This window comes from Mastigoproctus giganteus, chromosome 5, assembly GCF_048544385.1.
Source record: "Mastigoproctus giganteus isolate SK-2022 chromosome 5, ASM4854438v1, whole genome shotgun sequence".
NCBI lineage: Eukaryota > Metazoa > Arthropoda > Arachnida > Uropygi > Thelyphonidae > Mastigoproctus > Mastigoproctus giganteus.
In genome coordinates this window covers 27037660-27062338 of record NC_143579.1, presented here as the reverse complement: position 1 = coordinate 27062338, position 24679 = coordinate 27037660, and the positions used below count along the sequence as shown (strand labels likewise).

Genomic DNA, 24679 nt, shown 5'->3' with positions numbered 1-24679 from the left:
TTGTGAGATGAATTAAGAAATTTTAGGGAGATACGATTCTAAGAATTATATTTCAGAGGGACAGAAAGATATTTGATGTATGCGAAGAAAATGTATCTAATTTTTTGAAGAAGTGGGACCTCAGCAGTACCTGATAACATTATTACTCAGAATCCTTTTAATTACAAGCCAATCCACTAGTAAGCGAGATTGTCAGCCAGTTAGCTTCTTAAAAAGTTGGAATTAAGTTCAGTCTATATTACTATTCCCCAACAGCTGGTTTGTGGATTTGTTTAAAAGACTACACTGTAAAGGAGCTAGCACTAGTACTTACCACAGACTCAAAAAGTATGACTCATTTTATGTGACAGAAGAAATGGGGAAAGAGAGAAAAGAAGACTGGAACTCTGATGCAGAGTCCAAACATAATTTAGGCTTACATGGCTCAAAAAAGCAAGGCAGTGATGACACGCAGGAAGATGAAAATGATCTATCATTTAATGAGGCTAGCAGCACAGAGACATAGCATTTCCTCTGTGGAGTACAGACCCATATCTTGATCTACGGCTACCCTAAGGTACTGGCAATATTAAAATTAGTCAAAATACCTGTCAATTTGGAGTTTCTGGTCATGTAAAAACATTCTCAATATGTGATTCCCCCACCATGTAGGGAAATGATTAAAAATTTTGGGTTGTGCATATTTTGAATCACATTGCAGTATACACATAGAAGACCGGTGTGACAATTTTAAAAATTGAAATAGCCTACCATGTGTATTTTAGTAATTGCAAAGGTAATTAATTTGTAATCAGAGAATTTTCTGTGGCCCATTCATGAATATTCCTGCTTGAAAATATAACCAAAGAGGTAGATGTTTAATATTTAGACATGATCCTACATTAACTGTAGGATCATGTCTAGATATTGCATAAAGGTTATATAAGTTAGGTCCCATACTTTTATCAAATCCCATAAAGGGTTTGCTGCATAAATTTTGTAATGAAAGACTTCAGTGTCTTAGTGAATCACATTAGACTTTGATGTTTTCTTCAAATTCATATGGTGAGAAAGATGTAGATTTTTTGCAGGACTTTGTGTAGTAAAATTTGTTACAGCAAACTTTACTTGCAACATTTTCCAACAGTCTATGCCTGTGAGAAAATGCTCCTTGCCAACAGCAATCATTTTATTGTTATAACACCAGTCTTTTCCAGTTTCTTTACTGATCTTTGTATTACAGATTGCCTTGGAGTTTTGCTACAGTTGAATTTTAATTACTACTTGCACTGTACTTGGATAAGCAATAAGTTTAACAAAATCTTTTATAAAAATACAAATTGCTCTGTGGGGCATGTTATCTTGTTCATAATTCATTATGATAATTCACACTAGGAAGCAAAAGGCAACATGCTCTGTGATTTCAAAAATAACAGATATAAATTTCACGCAGGAATGTTTTAGATATTAGGAAAAATATATAAAAAAAGGTACAATTACAAAAAAAAAATTATGGTTTGCTTAACTATTCAAATTCTTAAGGTGGAAAACAGATATTTGTCTTAAGACCAAAGAATTCATTCTAAATGCATTTATATATAAATACTGATTTAAAATACAAGGAATAGCTTTATTACTGCAAATGCCATGAAAAACAGATAATTTATATTTAACATATTAACATTTATTCTGTTTTTCTCTTTTATACTGTAGTTTACTGATCATCCTTGTGGAGTGATCAGTAAACTATACCAGTATCAGGAACTGAGGTACACAAGTTAAGATGCGACCTCTCCCAAAGAGGATTCAGGAAGGACAGTAAACTATAATACCATCCAGCTATTTTATATTCAGAGAAATGTTAATATTGAAAGAGAAATTTTTCATATTTATAAATTAAATTATTAGAGCAAAAAAAAAAAAAAAAGGTTTACACAAGAATACAAGATACATTAAAAGAGGAATCCTAATTCCCTCTAAATGTTTGTCCAGTTCTTTCTTGAATTTATTTAAGCTATCAACTTCCATAACGACAGATGGAAGTTTGTTCCAGCAATTAACCACCTTCTGGCTAAAGGCAAATTTCCGTACATCTATTCTACAACTGTCTTTCTTCAATTTAGGTACCCATAGACTGAAGATGCACAAATGTGACCCCAATTCACAAAGGAGGATCAAAGGCTGACACAAATAATTATAGACCTGTGAGTTTAACTTCTGTTCCAGGAAAATTAATGGAGGCACTGGTTAAAGAAGCACTGCAGGATCATCTAGACAAGACTTCAGTTATATCTCGGACACAGCATGGTTTTGTTAAGGGAAAGTCTTGCCTGACCAATTTGATTGGATACTATGATGCAGTCACAAAAGAACTTGATGCAGGGAATAACTTTGATATTATATATTTGGATCTTAGAAAGGCTTTTGATACTGTTGCACATGGAAGACTGCTGCACAAATTAGAGCAGTTGGCATTGGAGGCAAATTGCTGCTATGGATAAAGGGATGGTTGAGGGAGTGAAGACAGAGAGTGGTAATCAATAGACACTGCTCATTGTGGACTAATGTTATTAGTGGAGTCCCTCAGGATTCAGTATTGGGTCCATTATTGTTTTCTATATTTATAAATGATATGGATGATGGTATATCAAGCTTAATGTCCAAGTTTGCAGATGATACAAAGGTTGGCAGGGTTGTTAATGACAGTACACTGCTGCAACAGGATCTGGAAATGTTGAGCAGATGGGCTGAGAGGTGGCAAATGAAGTTTAACATTGACAAATGTAAAGTACTACATATGGGAAACAGCAACTCCAGAGCAACGTATCAACTCTGTGGTACTACACTGACAGTGGTAGAGAATGAAAAGGACCTTGGGGTAATTGTGCATGCAGATATGAAGTTCACCGAGCAGTGCAGACGGGCTGCAAGAGTAGCTCATGGTGTCTTGTCAATGATATACAGGAAGTTTTCTAGCAGGGATAAGGAGGTGATTATTCCCTTGTATAAGGCAATGGTCAGGCCACACTTTGAGTACTGTATACAGGTCTGGAGGCCTCATTTTAAGAAGGATGCAGAGCTGCTGGAACGAGTACAGAGAAGGGCAAAAAGATTAGTGAATGGAACAAACGGTTGCTCTTACGAAGAAAGGCTTAAGTTTTGCAAATTACAGAGCCTGGAGACAAGGCACCGGCAAGGCGATCTGATAGAGGTGTATAAAGCCTTGAATGGTTTGAGCATGCTCAATGCCGATGGGATTCTTCCTCTTGCTCAGAATAATCACCTGAGAGGGCATAAATTCAAATTGAGGAAAGACAGATGTAGGATAGATGTGCGGAAATTTGCATTTAGCCAGCGGGTAGTTGGTTAGTGGAACAGACTTCTATCCCTTGTTGTGGAAGTTGATAGCCTAAATAAATTTAAGGCTCAGCAGGACAGGTATTTCGAAGGAACGGAGGGGTGAAATAGGAGTGTTTTTTTTTTTTTTTTTTTTTTGGGTGATGCTGCATAAGCTTGCTTTCTTGCATCATATGCCTATGCTAATGCTAATTTAAATTTATCCCCTTGAGGTCAGTAATCTGAGCAAGTGGAACAATCCCATCAGAATTCAGAGTGCTCAACCCATTCAAAAGCCTTATACATCTCAATCAGATCACCTCGCAGGTGCCTAGTCTCCAGCTGCTGCAATTTGCAGAACTTAAGCCTCTATTGGTAAGAGGATCCCTTCATTCCCCTCACAATCTTGTTGCCCTTCTCTGCATGCTCAAACAAATCTACATCCTTCCTAAAATGAGGCCTCCAGACCTGTACACAGTACTCAAAGCATGGCCGGGCCATTGCCTTATAAAAAAGGGATAATCACCTCCTTTTCCCTGCTAGCAAAATTCCCGTATACCACTAGAAAAACCCCATGACCTGCTCTTGCAGCTTGTCTGCATTGCTCAGAAAACTTCATATCTGACTGCACAATTACTCCCGGTCTTTTTCATTTTCTATTACCCTAAGTGCAGTACCACACAGTTGGTATGCTCCTCTGGGGTTACTTCTACCCATATGCAGTATTTTGTATTTGTCAATGTTAAACTTCAGTTGCACTTCTCAGTCCATCTGCCCAAATTTACTAGATCCTGTTTCAATAGACACTGCTATTACTGTCATTAACAACCCTGCCAACCTTCATATCGTTTGCAAATTTCGACACTAAGCCTGATATATACCTTCATCAATATCGTTGATAAATATACAAAACAACAGTGGGCACAACACCAAACACTGTGGAACTCCCCTAATAACATTAGTCCATGAAGAGCAGTGTCCACTGATTACCACTCTGTCTTCTCCCACTCAACCACTCATTGTAGCAACTTATCATTACTACCATTCTGCTCCAATTTGTACAGTAGTCTTCCATGCACAACAGTGTCAAAAGCTTTCCTGAAATCCACGTATATGATATCAAAATTATTTTCTGCACCCAGTTCCTTTGTGACCACATCATAGTATCCAATCAAATTTGTCAGACAAGACTTTGCCTTAACAAACTCATGCTGTGTCTGAATTATTGTTGCAGCCTTGTCTAGATGATCCTGCAGTGCATCTTTAACCAGTGACTCCATTATTTTACCTTGAACAGAAGTTAAACTAACTGGTCTGTAATTACTCGTGTCACCCTCCGATCTTCCCCTTTGTGAACTGGTGATACATTGACATATCTCCAGTCCGTAGGGACCTTCCCCGAGTCCAAGGATGCTCTCATAATTATGGCTAAGGGTTTGCTTAGTTCCTTTGCCGCCTCCTTTAATATAACTGGATAGATCCCATCCACCCCAGGTGCCTTTCTTATGTTTAACTTCAATAATTTTTCCTCCACTTTGCTCTCAGTTATTACAAAATCATTAAGCACCCTGTTACAATTTAATAAACATCTGGCATTTTCCTCCCTTAATAACACCTCATGTGTGAATGTAGATGCAAAATACTCATTCAGTTTGTTTGCTATCTGAGCAGGATCATCAACAGTCGAACCATCGATATCAAGTGAACCAATCTGATTCATTCCCTTTCTTTTAGGGTTTATATAAGTAAAGAAATCCTTGCTGTTTTTCTTAGCATCCTTTGCCAAAGATTTCTCGTAATCTGCTTTCGCTTGCCTAATCTCCTTTGTGACTTGATTACAGACTAGCTTATATCTGCCACAGGCTTCTGTGTTGCCTGATAATTTAAATGCATCCCATGCATTTTTCTTCTCTGTTACGAGTCTCATTAGTTCATTTGACATCCATTTAGGCCTAAACCTTGAACAATATTTCTTAATAGGTATGAAACGTCTAGTAGCTTCCACAATTAATTCCTTGAATGCTTCCCACTTACAATTTGCTGTTGGTAATATCATCAGTTGGTCCCACTGTACAGAATTTAAAAACTGTCCGAGACCACTGTAGTCATCTTTACGGAAGCAAAAACCCTTTCCTTTACACCTCATGTTAATTATATCTTTAAGTAAATACCATATCAGTATGCTGTGATCACTGCCACCTAGTGGTTCCTTTATCTGCAAATTCTTAATACACGAATGATCACTGCTGATAACCAGATCAAGAGTACTACCCTCTCTGGTTGTCTCTTGAACATGATGCTACAGAAAACAATCATCCAATAAATCCACAAAAGTCTTGCTAGTGTGCGAGTGACCAACCCACAAGTTCCAGTCAATATTTGGGAAGTTAAAATCCCCCATTATAAGACATTCTGATTTACTATCCCACTCTATTTCTCTGTACAATTGTTTGTTGTACTCATTCGAGTCATTAGGCCTATAAGGTGTTATGTACATATATCACTTCAGTGTTTTAAACAGTGAAGATATCAGTTCCACTAGCAGATAAGTGAATGGATACCTATGGAAGAAATTATATCCCAGAATGTGTGATATCCATGGCTGCCAACTTTTAACAAATAAAAAAAAAGACAAAGATCAGGTAAGCACAAGTAGGATAAAAACCGAAGGTTTGGTGGGGGGGAGGGGAGAAACAGATTTTTTTTTTTTTTTTAAAGTCCACACTGCACTAGAAATTAAATTTAATTGAGAAGATGCAAATTTTATATTCAAATACAGACACTGGATTGTTTATCAGTACAATATGCTTTCAAGGATTAGCTTAGCTAGGATTTTTCTGTCTGTGGATTTCTGTTTGGATTTTCTTTTAGTATCAACTAATTTCAATTACTTCAATAAAGACACTATTGTAGACTTTACTTTATTCAAAAATGTTAAGTCACGGTTGTTCATAATGAAAGTCCAGTTTAGATTTGGCAGTCAAGAGCATTTGCAAAGCATCACCAGAAAGAGATCTGAAATCAGTTTTTATTTTTCTCATCTTGGTGAATTTTATCTCACACACAGTACTACTAAGAGGAATTGTTAAAATGCCAAGCATGACTTGGAAAAATTCGTCATATTTCACTCTTCCTCATGCACTTTCCCAACAACCATAGACCAATTCTTTCTTTCACAATAGCATCTGATATCTTCTCACACTGAAACTGACAACTGATGCCAAGAACTACTAGAAACTTGCCCATTAAAAATTTCAAACTTGAAAATTATGCAGTGCCAATTAATGAAATTTGTGCTGCTTAGGTATTTAAAAGAACATCACTTTTCAATGGGAACTTGTGTACCATGCAGTCACAGGCAGCATGGTACACAAGTGAGGCAATTTTGTTCAGTGAGGTAATAAAGTACAGTAATACCCCGAAGTTACGCGATAAGTGGGTCCAACGAAAATCGCTTAAGTCGAATTTGCGTAAGTCGGGGTACAACTTTGCATATAAATACATATAAATTTTGCTTAATTGGGACCAAGGACTAACAAAAACACTAGTTTAGAAGAAAAATATTAATAAAATTGCAGTTCTTTATACATATTAATACAAAATATGTATTAAAAAAACAAATGACTTACGTAAAAAAGTTATTTCGATGGCTTCATAAAATCTAACAAATTCGTGTGACGACACAGCGCCTTCTTTTTTTCATGCAGAATTTCTTCGTAGCAAGCTAATAATTTTTTTATTCCTTGCTTTGTAGCTATAACGCGTTCTTCGTTGGAGTCTATGTTTTCTAAAATTTTTAAGCCCTTTACAATTGAGCCCTTTTCAATTTTCAACCTGTCAAGTTTGCAATTGTCATGTGCTTTTCGCCGTTGCTTCATTTAGGCCTGTAGCACGTGCAATATCACATGGTCTTTCATTTCGCTCAAAGCGTTTCACAATTTCATATTTTTTCTCTATCGACAGAAGCGGACTGGCCATAAGCCTTACTGGGGAAACCCCAGTGGGCCGGTGTGATTTTGGCCATAAACCATAGTATGAGGCCACTATAAATTTTCCCGGGTAAGAATTTTTGACCCAGTCCGCCTCTGTTTATCGATAATTGCTTTTCTTTTTCTCTCTGAATCTGCAGTGTCTTCACCAGTACACTTCCTTTTCACACCTTTTAAGTATTTTACTCATTTTTAGGGAATAAAGCACAATTACAAAACAAGGAGGCACGCTTGATACACATAAACAAAGCTGCGCGCATGTAGCAACTGAATAAATACCACCATAAAGGCAGAGATACACTATTAACACCTCATATTTCTAGGGGTTACTACCATAAAACAATAAAAATCCAGTTGCGTTTCTGCTAGTGGAATCTGTTATAAACTGGTAGTAAACTCGATCCAGTTGCATACCGATAGCTGGAATTGTGTTGGTTTTTACGTTATTATGGTGAAAAGTTGAATTTTGTTCATCTTTCGCTCTCATTCTCCGCCGTCGCACCGTATATTGATAACATATGAAAAACGACCTTGAAGATAGTGGGCGGCAGCGTTGCCAAACGAAAAAATCAAGAACCGCGTAACTCCGAGTTCGCGTAAGTCGGGGTATTACTGTATTACCTCACTGAACAAAAGAACACAAGCTTCCCTTTTTGTTTTAGACTATCCATAATCTTACCAAAATAAATGCCCATAACCCAGTCAGAATCATCTTTCTGGTTTAGTCTGCTATGATAATCAACGTCTAAAATGGAAGTGGGAAAAACCCTTGGTATATATAAAAAATTTGCACATAACATTCTTCATTTAATAAAGATATTTAATTGCTTTTATCAGAAGTTTTAAATACTTTTATAAGAAATTATTCTGATAAAAGTATATTTAATACTTTTATCAGAAGTATTAAATATCTTTATTGCATAAAGATATTTAATTGCTTTTATCAGAAGTTTTTTCTTGAATTCATTAATTTGTCTTCTTTTAAATTTTTGATGACAAATTAGATTTGAACATGAGTCAGTGCCACTCACTAGTGATCACTTGTACTTTTCACTTTGTCAACCAAAAAGTGCTCATATGGCTTTTCTCAACACTTCCAATGGTGGCCATTATTCTCTTTGATCTCTTTAAATACCTTTGCTACTTTAACACTCCTATTTTTAGGTCTATCTTAACAGGCATTATCAACACTAAGTGCCAGGTGGTTTTTTGAAGAAACCTAACATCAAAAGATATCCAATCTTTTACCCTATAGCACCTTCCAAATGCTGGTACTAAAAGCAACCTGCTTTTAATTTGACCTTTTATTATGAAAATGCATCACAATTGGATATATCTTAAAATTACTTTGATTATTGCCACCTGTAGCAATCAAAAATGGCTTTTTTCAGGGCCATTGGGAAACCTATTTCTGAACAATTTTCCATTATTATCAGCACAACTCAGAAGATTATGTTCTATGGCAAAAGATGTAAAAAACATTTATAAAACAGATATAAATAAGTACCTATACATAACAATGGTCCTTAGAATGAAAAAAATTTAGTGTGGAAAACATATTTATTTAAAAAAGGTTGTTTATACATGGGTAATGCACTTCATTCATTTCTACTACCCATGTAACATGCATACATCATTTGATTATATTTTATATTGTGAATACCTTCACAATGAGTTGCCGAGGTATTGCACTGCTTTGAATAAGTAACGCTTCACCAGTGGAGAAGACTAATGTTATTTATTCTTGGTGGATACCAGCACTCAGGCAGCACCGTTTGAAAAATGGTATGGGATAGGATACTCCTTTATCCACATTCTGTCCCTATTAGACTTAGGAAAGCAAAAAAGGTGTAGGAAAGTGATAGTAGGAGAGGAAAAGAAATGGCAACGAAAGAGGAAAGGGACAGTTACTCCTCATACTCACACCACTCAAAAACTCATCAAATAGGCAACACTTCCCCAGGAGAGAAGTTTGTTGTTACCTATTCTCGGAAACTCCGTGATTATCAAGCTTCAAAACGGCACCATTTTGAAGCTTGTTGTCTTCTCCTCGGTGGGTGAGCAAGTACCCTGATGTTGCAATAATGACAACCCAGTTATGAAGTATAACTCCACAATATGAGAGATGCTTGTGGTGTGCATGGTTTAATCTAAAAACTATTTCTTGACTAAATGTCTAAGAGTATGAAAAAGGTTGTTTATGCATGGGTAATGTACTTCTATCATTTCTACTACCCAGGTAGTATGTATGCATCGTTTGATTATATCTCATATTTCCCCATGCATAAACAATCTTTTTCATGCTCTTAGACATTTAGTTAAGAAATAGTTTTAAATTAAACCATGCACACCATCAAACATCTCTCAAATTATGGAGTCATACTTCATAACTGGGTTGTCACTATTGCAACAACAGGATACATGCCCTGTTGTTGCACCTGCCCACCCAACGATGAGTAAGCCAACAAGCTTTGAAACGGTCCCGTCTGGGTGGTGGTGGTATACTTATTCAGAGCAGCGCAATACCTCAGCAACTCGTTGTGAAGGTATTCACAATATGCGATATAATCAAACGATGGAAGTATACTACCTGGGTAGCAGAAATGATGGAAGTGCAGCACCCATACATAAACAACCTTTTTCATACTCTTAGACATTTAGTCAAGAAATAGCTTTAGATATTTATTTAACACGAAATACTGTAAGATAGTAAAGTAATTATAAAGAATTGTCGGATATGTGATTTCTCTTTGGCAATTCTTTACTTATTTAATTTAATTTTATTGTTTATTATTAGTTATATTTTGTAGTTTACAATAATATACCTATATAAATCTATGCCATTACAGAATTTTTAGTGCGAACCCCCAGGGGTTTGCAAACCAACGGTTTGGAACCGCTGCACTATATGCACTATATGATGGGCTTATGATGGGCTATATGATGCACTATATGATGGGCTTATGGTTATTTGTTTGCAAATGTCTGATTATATCACATTTCACACTGCTAAAAATTGAGAAATCCTGTCTTAATGCAGTACACAAGGCAAATGTGTTATGTTACCCCCTTTCAGATTTTACAATGTATGGAAAATCTTGCATATGTCTTCCAAAATTTTGTTATATTTCTTTGGCATCTTGCTGAAAGACAATGTTAATTAGTTGCACACTACCCAAGTACAATGAAATGGTTGGAAATTATAGAAAATAAGGATATTATCACATTTCTATTTTGCAATATAGACTAGCACACTTGATGGCTAATTTGAAAATAAGCAGAAATTTGTAGAATTTTCAAAAAAACTTACAAATTTGATGTAGTTTTACTTTTTTTTTTTTTTTGCAAAAAGAAAAAGAATGAAGAAAAACTGTTTTCGCAAAAAATACAGAAAAAAAAAAAAACCCTCTTTGTAACAAACTATATTATAGTGGTAAGACAGCAAAAAGGTCAAAGTGAGCAAAAAAGATAAATCCTCCATTTTAAATTTGGAGCAGGGACAAGATATGCATCTGCTCTTGTCATCCGAACTTCCACTCTCGTGGCTAGAAGCACTGGTTCTGTGTGGTGTGATATCATGGAAAAAGTCAAACATTTACGTTGTAGACAGTAATGGATGATACTGACTGTCGCTTCTTCCTTGTCCACATTCCTATCACTGCTGTAATATTTGTATTGACTTCACATGCATGTAAATAAATGTGGAATGTTCTACTGGCTGCTACTGTACATATTGTTACTTCCCCAATACAGAGGATAACATGTTTTTTAGTGCTTGCATCTCTTTCCTGTTTTACATTTGTACCATACTTTCTAGATGCTATATAATAATTTCTTTAATAATGTATTAGTAAAAATCTATTAACAGTAACTGTAAAATAAAAGTCTATATTTATATAAATAATACATACTTTGTGATTAAAATACTTTTCAAACTTCAACCTTGCATATCTGACACATTCTGCCCAGTCCTTTGGTCTAAGGGCGAACATCCTAGCAACTTCAGCAGCTCCATCCAAGTAGCACTTCTCTTCAAGTTTCTGTTTAAAGAATTATACTCAATTATTATATTAGCAACCAGCTATTAATGTTAAAATTAAGTTCTATGGGGTATCCAAGAGATATGTTGCAACACTGTGCCATGCTCCTACGAGGAGAAATCTAGTACCATGATGTTGCAAGCAAAAGTCCATAGAAAGCCCACATACAGGCAATCCAAACTAGTCACCATGAAACTATCTGCAACATCACAATACAGCAGTACCCAACCATATGGAAATGGTGGTGTACACAACAATCTGATGATTCAGTTCCTCAACTGTTGTGAATTTAATGTTGTAATCTCTGGTGAATTTGAGCTTCTGGAGAATGTTAACAATTCATATTGCTGTAAAATAAAATTATAATGATATAAGGAAGCATTTGTTAGAAAAGCTACTGAAGTTAAAGAAGTGCAAGGCTTGTTAAGGGATTTAATTTAGGGTTTACTGGTACAACAGCAACATAGGCTATAATGTGCCACTTCTTAATGGGAGTGCAATGAAATGTACACAGTTAAATTGTAAAAATTAAATGCTACAGAGGAGCTGGGTAATTATAGACGAGTGAGTTTGACTTCTATGGCAGGAAAGGTCACGGAGTCTATTGTTAAGGATGTGACAAGACTGCCTTGAATAGATCCAAGAATTGGTTTGTTAAGGTGACATCATGACTGATTAGTCTGGTATGATGAGGGTATTCAAGGGAAGTTATAAAAGTTTTCCTGATGATATGAAGGGTAATTGACAATTTGAGCCATGCTTCAAATGTGCTTCAAGAAAACTTGGATTGGTTTTATATATTGTGTGAAAAATAGTACCTAAAGTTTAATGCCTCAGGGAGTAGAAATCCTGGAGTCACATTAGCATTAATAGAGGCATATATGTAAGAAAGCAAGCTTATATAGCTTCAGCAAAAAAAAAAAAAAAAAAAAAAAAAAAAAACCTTCCCATCCATTTACTCCAAAAGTTTGTCTAGTTCGGCCTTGAATTTATTTAACATGTTGACTGCCAAATACGAGTTAACTCGTATTTGGTGATCTGGCCCAGGACGGCACCTAAGAGTTAACTCGGACTGGCATGACTTGCCTTTCAGGCGCAGCTATGAGTATATTTGTAGTAAATACGTTCAACTGATGGATAGTGGGCTTCTGGGATAAGAATGAAAAATCAACCACGGTGTCAGAAAACAGAAAATTTATTCACAAAAAAAAAAAAATATTTTATTCACAAATACATAAAGAAAAAAAGTGAGTGTATTACTAAAACTCACGAAAATAATATTGTTTATTTGTGATATTTCTTGAAACATTCTTCTACATAAAGAGCAGGCTTTTCGTGGCACACTGGACCAATAATAGCATTTTTTATTTCTTGTACATACTCGACATGGCTTAGTTGGGCGTGTTTCTTTTTCAGTTGGTGGTATGGCCTCTAAATAATGAATTTCATGTTCAGACCTAATCTTCTTTGGAATGTTTAGAATATTTTCTCCAATCAAACATTCAATGAACGTTTCTCTGAATTTTAGAGATTTCGGTGTAGAACATGTAAATTGATGGAAAAGGATGTACGCGTTATGTATATATATTTCTAAAATATGTAATGCAATTTTTTTCAGCCATCTGATGGTTTTTTTTTAATGCTGAATAATACAAGGGCATTTGATCCGATTGATCTATGCTGAACATTCCGCTATTGTAATCTCGAATTATGTTTGGTTTTATAACAAAATTTTTCCATTCCGGTTATGTACCTCGACCATTTCAACAACATGTTTATTAGAAATAGGGAGAACTTCTCTTTTATCCCTACACTTACATACTACAACAGGGCCATTTTGTTGCCATGCAACTTCCCCTTTCTACAATTTTCGCATCACCAAATCTTTTGGATTTTATTTTCTGTTGGTGTGCAATGTTCCACATGCATAAATTTTTTGAGCAGACAATTTCGTCAGAGCAACAGAATTATAAAAATTGTCCATATATAATACATATCCCTTGTCTAAGAAGTCCTCAAGCAAGTATAGCACAACTTCAGCAGTATGACCTATATTTTGTTCAGTTTCTGATTTACTGGAGTAAATATTTTTATTTTCATAATAAGGCTGTTGGACTCTCACAGTCGTAAAGTTTGATTCCATATTTGTACTTTTTATTTTTTATGTACTGGCGGAAATTCAGTTTCCCATGCCACATCATCGACTCATCGATACAGATGTTTTTATTCAGTACGTAATTATTGCACATAACATTATTGAAATGATTCAAAATCGGCCTTACTTTGTGTAGTCTGTCAGCAGATTGTAATGAATTATCTGCAAAGTGAAAATATCGTAATATCAACTGGAATCTATTTCGATTCATAAATGATCACCAAAACATAACATAGTAGAATGCACTTGTACTCCAGTAATGCTCTATTGAAGGAAAAGAACAAGGACCCATTTGTAACAAAAGTCCAAGAAACACTTTCATTTCTGAGAAGTCAGCATCCTTCCATCTTGACGACCTGGCAGATTTTCATGATTGTCCACATTTTTCAAGGCACCTCCGTAGCCAGGTGGGCAGGAGCAGCAGTGCGTAACACACGCTTCTTGATTAGACCGGGGTTTGAGCCCATGACCATCAAATACGGAGGATGCGGAACGGTCAAAGAAGGACCACCGCATATCCTCGGAGCAATATGGCCTTAGTTGCTAATGCTCCTAAAAAAAACCAAATAACAATAACATTTTTCAATTTCTTGCAAAGCACATAAATTAGTTTGTTCAACTAATAATGTAAGAAATTCTTCCGAAAAATATGTCTACCAATTTTTGCACACTAAGTACTATTGTGCCCATTTTCAAACCAACGTTCTCTTCGAAAATAAATCGTGGAGAATCTTGTGCTATTTCATTCCACAAAATATTGTCATTATTTGATGTACTTACCTGTGGAGAATTAGGATTATCTTCAGGCTGGGAGCTGGCTTAAACTTTGCTATCCTCACTTGAATTGTTAGAAGGTTCATAATTGTCACTGTGGAACGAGAACCATACGGCTCATCAAAAATCTCTTCAAATTCCGAGGTACATAAATATTAGTATAGAGCTCAAGCTCTTCTTCAGTTGGTGGTCTCTTTTTATCCGTGTTTTAGGTTCTTTCTTTCTTTTTTTTTTTTTTTTTTGTAAAAAAAAAAAAAAAAAAACACATAACAAATTACTAAATACAACGTACACGGCGCAGTTTGTGTCACTACTGCAGAATTATGCACAGCACTGACTCACATATGGCAAATTTTGCAGGTAACAATACGTCTGAGTTAATCGAGTTAACCTGTAGTTGGCTGCCGCGAGGAATTTTCTATTACACACAGCATCTACGAGATAATTTGGGAAGCTTTTTTTTTTTTTTACAAGAATAAGCTTTTTTATGAGTTTTGGCGATGAATATATATTATAATTTGGGTTTTGAATAATTTAACATGCTAACTCAGATTGGCGTTGGGGGCTCGTTTACCCAAATAAGCCGTAGAAGTCAACGTGTTAAGCAGCAACAGATGGAAGTTTTTTCCAGCAATCAACCACCCGCTGGCTAAAGGCAAAAATCTGCAAACTGCCTTTCCTCAATTTGAATTGATGCCCCCTCAGGTGCAGAATCTGAGCAAGAGGAAGAATCCCATCAGCACTGAGCTTGCTCAACCCATTCAAGACATTATACACCACAATCAAATCACCTCGCAGGTGCTTAGTCTCCACTCTGCAATTTGCAGAACTTAAGCCTTTCCTGGTAACAGAAACCATTTGTTCCACTCACTATCCTGTTGCCCTTCTCTGTACTCATTCGAGCAGCTCTACATCTCTCCTAAAATGAGGCCTCTGAACCTGTATGCAGTACTCAAGGTGTGTCCCGATGATTGCCTTATACAAGAGGATAATCACCTCCTCATCCCTACTAGCAAAGTTCCTATATATCATTGACAAGACCCCCATGAGCTACTCTTGCAGACTGTTTGCACTGCTCAGAAACTTCATATTTGACTGTACAATTACCCCCAAGGTCTTTTTCATTCTCCATTACCCTGACTGTAGTACCACATAGTTGGTACGTTACTCTGAGGTTACTGTTGTTGTTATTTGGTTTTTAGAGCATTAGCAACTAAGGCCATATTGCTCCGGGGATATGTGGTGGTCATTCCCTGACCTTTCTGCATCCTCCGTATTTGGTGGTCACGGGCTCGAACCTCGGTCTAATCAAGAAGCGTGTGCTACGCACTGCTGCTCCTTCCCACCTGGCTACGGAGACGCTGGAAAGGAAACAGACTATTATTATTATTATGAGACATAAATAAAAAGCATTGAATCTAACACCCTTTCTGCAAATCTTCAATCCCATAAAGTCACTAATGACAGCTGTAACAACTAATTCTGTATGAAAATAAGTCCCTGCCCAAATGTTTTTTTTTTTTTTTTTTTTTTTTTAAGTTTGAGAAAAGGTAGAAGTCTGGTAGTGCTAAATTAACTATTTCTACAACTGTACCACTTGAGGAAATAGTTCACTTTTTGATTTATCACCACCAAATGGTGGTGATAAATCACCATTTGGTGGTGATTATCACTATGTTGTGATAACTTGATAATATAATTTAAATATATATTAAAACTATATATTATTATAAAACTTTAAAGCAAAACTTTTATTGTTTTATATGACGAAATAAATTTACCTGAACGACTTCTGCAGGAGTTCCATGCTTTTTCCAAAACTGAATGAAAGCAGATGGTTTTTGCAAAAGTAAGCTTTCAAACTATAAAAAGAAATAAATAATAATATAATAATAATAAATAAGGCATCACTGAAAGCAAAAATATCTACATGAACAGAAAAGTCTCAAAGCTCCATTTAAAAACTACTACACTGAAAGATAAAGAAGCATTTTAATCAAATTACATTACTGTTTGTTAAACAGAGAAAGGGACTGAATATGCCGGTACATATAAAAAAAAAAGTTGCATAGAAATAAATAGTCATTTTATCACAGATTTACTATTAATAATATAAGTTAATAAAAAAGACTGAACACCATACACAAAAACAAACAACCACCTTCCAACTTTTAGAAAGTGAAAAATTTTCTAGACATTAGCTTTTAGCTAAAAGAAAGCAGAAAGTATTAAAAGTTTTGTAAAAAGTCTATTTTAATGAAAATTGTGATTGTGCTTTAGCATAATCACAATTTTCGAAACTAATGAGACTCGTGGCAGAGAAGAAAAATGCATGGGATGCATATAAATTATCAGGTGACACAGAAGCCTATGGCACATAAAGCTAGCCGGTAATCAAGTCACAAAGGAGGCTAAGGCAGGCGAAGACAGATATGAGAAATCTTTGGCAAAGGATGCTAAGAAAAACAGCAAGGATTTCTTTACTTATATAAACCCTAAAAGAAAGTGAATGAATCAGATTGGTCCACTTGATATCGATGGTTCGACTGTTGATGATCCTGCTCAGACAGCAAACAAATTGAATGAAGTATTTTGCATCTACATTCACACACGAGGAGTTATTAAGGATTGAAAATGCCAGAAGGTTATCAAATTGTAGAAGGGTGCTTAATGATTTTGTAATAACTGAGAGAAAAGTGGAGGAGAAATGTTGAAGTTAAACATAAGAAAGGCACCTGGGGTGGATGGGATCTATCTAGTTATATTAAAGGAGGCGGCAAAGGAAGTAAGCAAACCCTTAGCCATGATTAAGAGAGCATCCTTGGATTCAGAGGGAAGTCCCCACAGACTGTGATGTAGAAATGTATCCCCAATTCATAAAGGGGGATCGAAGGGTGACATAAGTAATTACGGACCAGTCAGTTTAACTTCTGTTCTGGGTAAAATAATGGAGTCACTGGTTAAAGATGCATTGCAGGATCATCTAGACAAGACTGCAGCAATAATTCAGACACAGCATGGGTTTGTTAAGGGAAAGTCTTGTCTGACAAATTTGATTGGATATTATGATATGGTTACAAAGGAACTGGATGTAAAAAATAATTTTGATATCATATACCTGGATTTCAGGAAAGCTTTTGACACTGTTGTGCATGGAAGACTACTGTACAAATTGGAGCAGAATGGTATTAAGGGTAAGTTGCTACATGGATAAAAGGATGGTTGAGTGAGAGAAGACAGAGAGTGGTAATCAATGGGCGCTACTCTTAGTGGACTAATGTTATTAGTGGAGTCCCACATGGTTTGGTGTTGGATCCACTGTTGTTTTGTATATTTATCAATGATATTGATGAAGGTATATCAGGCTTAGTGTCAAAGTTTGCAGATGATACAAAGGTTAGCAGGGTTGTTAATGACAGCAATAGCAGTGTGCTACTGCAACAGGATCTAGAAAATTTGGGAAGATGGGCTGAGAAGTGGCAACTCAAGTTTAACATTGACAAATGCAAAGTACTGCATATGGGCAGAAGTAACCCCAGAGAAACGTACCAACTGTGTGGTACTACACTTAGGGTGGTAGGAAATGAAAAAGACCTGGGAGTAATTGTGCAGTCAGATATGAAGTTTTCTGAGCAATGCAGACATGCTGCCAGAGCAGGTCATGAGGTTTTTGTCAATGATATACAGGAATTTTGCTAGCATGGAAAAGTAGGTGACTGTCCCTCTGTATAAGGCAATGGTCAGGCCATGCCTTGAGTACTGCGTACAGGTCTGGAGGCCCCATTTTAGGAAGGATTGTAGATTTGCTTGAACACATACAGAGAAGGGCAACGAGATTGGTGAGGGGAATGAAGGGATCCTCTTACCAAGAGAGGCTTAAGTTCTGCAAATTGCAGCAGCTGGAGACTAGGCACCTGACTGAGGTATATAAGGCCTTGAATGGGTTGAGCATGCTGAATTCTGATGGATTCTTCCACTTGTTCAGATTATGAAAAATTCAAATTGAGGAAAGACAGCTGTAAAATAGATTTGTGGAAATTTGCCTTTTGCCAGTGGGTGGTTAATTGCCGGAAAAAACTTCCATCTGTCGTGGAAGTTGATAGGTTAAATAAATTTTAGGAGGAACTGGATAAACATTTAGAGGGAATGGTTGTGTGAATTTTTTTTTTTTTTTTTTTTTGGCTGATGCTACATAAGCTCATACACTTGCTTTCTTGTATCACATGCCACGATTACTATTACTACAAGTAAGTTAAACCTAATTTCCAGGTTGTGTTAATTACATCAAAAGAGAAATTTAAAGAAACCAATTGGAATTGCATATAATAATTTAATAGCTGCTATATCTATAATATTTATGGTTGAAAAAATTTAATTCATGTGAAGAAACTTAATTATTACTATGATAACATATCCATACTAATGATGAACACATGCATCTGAAAAGTAAGACTCAAAATATGAATTATAAGAAAAATTTTATGAGTTTTACAAAGGAATATATATATATATATATATATATATATCCAATATGTTAAATTAAATAAAATAAAACATAAGCCAGTAGTATGGCAAAAACTGTAGAGCGAAAATTAACATAAAAATAACCCAAATAAACAATCGAACGAAAAGAAAGAACAGATATAAATGGTAGCCCATAAACCCTTGTATAATTTCGAACTTTAAATCCAATTAAAACTATACAAAATTTAGATTAATGCCAATTATTTATTAATTTAGCGGTACCAGTTCCGAAAGACGTGAAATATCACCAAAAGAGGGTTAAAGGAACTACCAGACGATAACAAAATCAAAATAAATTAAAATAAAATAGACTGACCATCATGCCCCATATCGACAGAGGACCACGAGGCCAATAATGGTCATGGAATCGCTGCATTTCAATCGCTATACAAATCGTCGCCATGGTGAAAAGATCGAAGTACCACTTCGCCCTCCCTCCTCCGATCGATCCACCAATGCAGAGGATTTGCACGGCGGTGGTCCTTATGCAGCGAAATATAAAATATAGAACAGACAGCACTCTAGAGCAGAGCCACACCACTGACATACTGTAAGCTGAATCAGCTTATATAGAAGAAAAAAGGAAAATAGATGGTGGCACAGGCGTTGCTAAATTAGCATATCGACCCATTACTGTTGAATTATATTAAATGTTGACAAAAGTTAAATTATAATAAAATAAATAATAAATAATTTTTCGCTGCATAAGGACCACTGCCATGCAAATCCTCTGCATTGGTGGATCGATCGGAGGAGGGAGGGCGAAGTGGTACTTCGATATTTTCACCATGGCGACGATTTGTATAGCGATTGAAATGCAGTGATTCCATGACCATTATTGGCCTCGTGGTCCTCTGTCGATATGGGGCATGATGGTCAGTCTATTTTATTTTAATTTATTTTGATTTTGTTATCGTCTGGTAGTTCCTTTAACCCTCTTTTGGTGATATTTCACGTCTTTCGGAACTGGTACCTCTCGGGGGTACCGCTAAATTAATAAATAATTGGCATTAATCTAAATTTTGTATAGTTTTAATTGGATTTAAAGTTCGAAATTATACAAGGGTTTATGAGCTACCATTTATACCTATTCTTTCTTTTCGTTCGATTGTTTATTTGGGTTATTTTTATGTTAATTTTCGCTCTACAGTTTTTGCCATACTACTGGCTTATGTTTTATTTTATTTAATTTAACATATTGGATGTATTTCAGCTTCATATGGAGGAATTGCATGTCGCTGCCTCTAATGAATGCTTAATTATTTATTGCAATATAATTTAACTTTATTTAATATAAATCAATGATAGTATATATATATATATATATATATATATAGAGTAAATGTGAGTCTGTGTGTTTTTTTATTACAAATTGCATAAATAAGTTAGTTAATGTACAGCTGTAGACAGCGTTACATTTAAGGCATGCTAGAAAACAGTAATAATACGATTCATTAAAAAAAAAAAAAAAAACAGAGCAGAAAGCAATAACTGTTATGCATGAACCAAAGGAAATCTGTTTCTGCACATCCACCCACAGTAATATTGCCCAATCATTCCACCAATCAGTGCATGACAATAACAATATCCAGTTATTTATATACAATATAGTGAAATAAACAGGGATTACCTTTATTTTTGATATAGGATTGCTTCTATTTCAAACAACTCTCCTAGTCCAATACTTTAAAAAAATTTAATTGTAATGACAATATAAAACTTATAAAAAATATTAAGCATCCTCCCGACTGTCAGAACAACAGTGAATCAAACACCACAGTCTCAATATTGAGCGATCAACACAACCTCGCTTTTCAACCACCATAAGAGAGTAAGGAAAATATTACGTCTATCAAGATTAAATTTTAAAATTTAGACAGTCTAAAAAGCTTCGCTGAATATGGAGCATTTTTCCCTCCTCTTCTTTCCTTAAGTTTGACTAAAACTTTTCAATAAAAAGCAGGATACCCAATACGTGGACTAAAACTTTTACACAAAGCAGGATACCCAATACGTTTGATTGGGTCGTATAAGAATTTGGCTTTTGCTTCATTAGCCATGTTTATATACTCAATTCTAAAAAAATTTAGAGAACATTTAACATATAATATTAAAAACTATGATGCGTTATTCATGACCCTTAAAGATCTCCATATTAAGAAGGATATGAAGTCGAAAAGTTTTTGTCCAACTTAAGGAAAGAAGAAAAAAAAAAAAAAATACTCCATATACAGCTAAGCTTTTTAGACTATCTAAATTTTAAAATTTTTAAATTTAATGTTGATAGATGTAATATTTTCCATACTGGCAAAGGCATGGTGGTTGAAAACCTGGGTTGTGTTGAGTGCTCAATATTGAGACTGTGGGGTTTGATTCACTGTTGTTCTGACAGTGGGGAGGATGCTTAATATTTTTTATAAGTTTTATATTGTCATTACAATTAAATTTTAAAGCGTTGGACTAGGAGAGTTGGTTGAAAGAGAAGCAATCCTATATCAAAAATAAAGGTAATCCCTGTTCATTTCACAATATAATAGAATATAGGAATTATCGAGCACTTAATAACTCTCTATTATCAAATACAATATAGTATAGTATAGGGATAGCTCATGTGATGTATATGAAAAAAAAAAATAAATAAATAATAATAATAATAATTTCCAGATTTATATTGATCTAATCTTAATGAAATTTAGGAATGCTTGACAAATACATTCTAAAAGAGCTAAATATAAAATTTTACGAAATACATTCACTGCAAGTTAAGTTATTACATGTGGATAGATGGACAAAGAAATAATAACTGGCACGTTTTTACTGGTCTAAGTTTAACGAAATTTTGGATGGCTTCACAAGTCTCCCTTACAGAGCTACATGTCTTGAACATCTATTCAATGGGAATTGAGTTATTACATGTGGATGGACAGAAGTAATTAAGAAGTAATTAATGCTGAATTTCTATTGGTCCAAATTTAATGAAATTTGGAATTGCTTGACAATTTTTTTTAAAAATCAAATATAAAATTTTATGAAAATTAATACATTAAAACTTGAGTTAAGTTATTATGTGTGGATGCACGTAATAACTTAACTTGCATCACATGCCACGTGTGATTTTAACTTGCATCACATGCCATGGTGAAGACAACAGGTGCTTTATACATATATGCTAATGCACCTAAAAATTGGTGCCGTGTCCTTAGTATCCTTAAAAGCTTTCAAGTCTAAGAAATGCTAGAACAGTAAGAAGAATGAAAATAAGAAGGCAATAAAGAATACAGAATTAAAAAAAAAAAATCTAAATTAATTTAATTAGAAACCAATATTGTAATGTCAAATTTTATATGAAAATAAATGTATATGAAATGTATAGAAAATAAAATTATATGAAAGTAACTATATGAAAATGATGAGTAACATTAGTGGATTAGGAGAGTAATATTTTTATAAGGAAGTTTGGCTAATGTATGTCTAAAAAATAACAATATGAAATTTAGCAAGGTTGAAAAAATCACTACAAAAAATAATTATGATAGACTGTTATAGCCAATACCAGCATGGGACTATAGCTATTATAATGTGTTCCAGATACTGTTACAGGATCTTTTCTTTGAGTAGATAATAATATGATAATCTCATAATGTAAAGCTTATTCTTGTGTTGCAAGGTGTTATTCTTCACAGAATAAATTTTTAATCATAGATATATTGGAATATCTGTTATTGTGTAATTTTACCAGTATACTAGATAAGAAATATCAGTAGCTTCTGTAACAAACTGTCCAAAGTGTTTTCAGAAGGATCGTAAACTGTCATTAGGATGAATGGCAGGAATACTTTTGATAGTGCAGTATTTGTTTGTTATTATATAAATAAATATATGTGTGCATAAAGTTTAGAAATTCACTAACGAATGTTGAGTGCAGATAAACAATAATTTGTTCATAGTGAACTCGAAAGTAGTTGAAATGGCATTGATTAATTGTATCTCATATTGTTATTACCTTCACAGCGAGTTGCCATGATATTGCATTACCTTGAATACGCAATGTTTCACTAATAGAGAAGACTATTGTTACTTATTCTCGGTGGATATGCTTTAAGCACATATCTACTTAAGTATATACTTATGCATACCTTTAGGCATCTCTCATTTTGTGGAAATATACCTCGCAACTGGATTGTTATGATTGCAACACCAGGCTACCTACCCATCCGCCATGATAGGCCAACAAGCTTTGAAATGGTGCTGTCTGGGTGGTGGTATCCACCAAGAATAAGTAACAATAGTTCTCTCTATTAAAATTGGTGAACTGTTACTTATTCGAGGTAGTGTAATATCATGGCAACTCATGAAGGTAATCACAATATGAGATACAATTAAATTGATGCCATTTCAGCTACTTTCGAGTTCACTACAAACAAAATATTGTGTATCAACACTGAACATTCATTAGTATATACATAAATGTAAAACAAGACGATAAAGCATTATTTTTTCATTTTTAATTTGACATTGCAGAATAAAAAGTACAACATTACTTGAATATTATTATACATACAAAATCAACTTTTTTAACATTAAACAAACCTACCTAATCAACTTTTTTTTAACATTAAACAAACCTACCTTATCTCTTGCCCATTGAACTGTATGCTCCAACTGTGATGGAAAGGACTTGATAGTGCAATATGGATATTCTTCATCTTTGGGATCTGACTGAAATAATAATTTTAGAAAATGAGACCAAACTCAGATTATATCTTTTCTCCTTGGCCTTTTTGAAACTGAACATTCAGAAATATAATCAATATCAATAACAATTTCTCAATATACGCAGACTGAACAAAGATGAGCTAAAACATAAAAATATATTTACATACAATGTAAATAATATATAAAAACTTCTTCAAGGACGTAAAATAAACAAGATGATAAAACAAGCAGTGGCTTTTGATAGTTCCATAAACCCAAAGGTTGATGGAACCAAGTACTCTGCTGGTATGGGCTGAGGGGACAGAAGATATTGTTTACATTAGACAGTTTTTGCAGGCTGTAATTTCCAGAAAATATATAACAAAAAGGGTTGTGTTGAAGAACAGAAGTAGAAGAGATAAATGAAAACAGTTAGTTTTGTGAGTATGAAGATGATTTGTGAATGGACATTGATAGATAATGCATGAGTCTGGAAGAAACAAGTTGAATAATAGATACCAATTCAGAAGAGCTGTATCCATGGAATAGTTATTAAAAAAAAACTGCAGGCGACAGTAAATCTGTATGATTGTTGGAGATAAAGATCCTCTGTGACAATATAGCAGCGTCATCAATTGTTACTCATTTGGAGAGAAATGGGTTCAAGTCCTGTTGATGAGTGGAGGAATTTCTAACTGCCTCTTCAGTTGAGGCTTAAGTTAGGTGATTTCAAGCAGAAGGAATAGGGTTTTTTTAACCTGCACAATGTGCATGTTGGCATGTCATTTGGATGAAACCTAGGAGTTTAATAAATGCTTTGGGGAAACCACACCAAATGTGAGAACAATTTGCTTTTTAGGGTGAATTTGAGAATTTTACAAAGCTATTTCTCAGTTTTACTTTTCTACTGAACAGCTATTATTTAGGAGAGGAGCAAATGAGAAAGCATAGTTGTTTCCCCCTCCCCAATGCACTGGAAGCAACATTTGTAAAATATTTATGCCAAGAACAGTTAGAACTCAAAGTTATCCCCAGTAAAAGACATCACCTTAATATAGAAATCTGGTTCTTATTAAAGATGAGCACGGGTGCAGCACATGTTATTTTTCTAAGAAATAAGATAAGCCTGTTTTAAAAGGACAAAAGTTAACTAAGTTTGCTTCTTCCTAGTAAAGAATTATTATTAA

The 24679-nt window shown here is 34.8% G+C and overlaps 1 protein-coding gene across 1 annotated transcript in view; it reads right to left on the bottom strand.

Annotated features, from left to right (window-relative positions):
• Window positions 1–10891: 10891 nt before the first annotated feature.
• Window positions 10892–24679, bottom strand: part of LOC150085258 (ubiquitin-like modifier-activating enzyme 6) — a 242598-nt gene continuing 228810 nt past the window's right edge. Inside the window, exons 23-26 of the mRNA XM_090374502.1 lie at window positions 23427–23516; window positions 16055–16135; window positions 11212–11344; window positions 10892–11124 (exon numbers count right to left, since the gene is read on the bottom strand). Coding sequence (XP_090230628.1) covers window positions 10892–11124; window positions 11212–11344; window positions 16055–16135; window positions 23427–23516 — 537 coding nt within the window. The remainder of the gene's footprint in view (window positions 11125–11211; window positions 11345–16054; window positions 16136–23426; window positions 23517–24679) is intronic.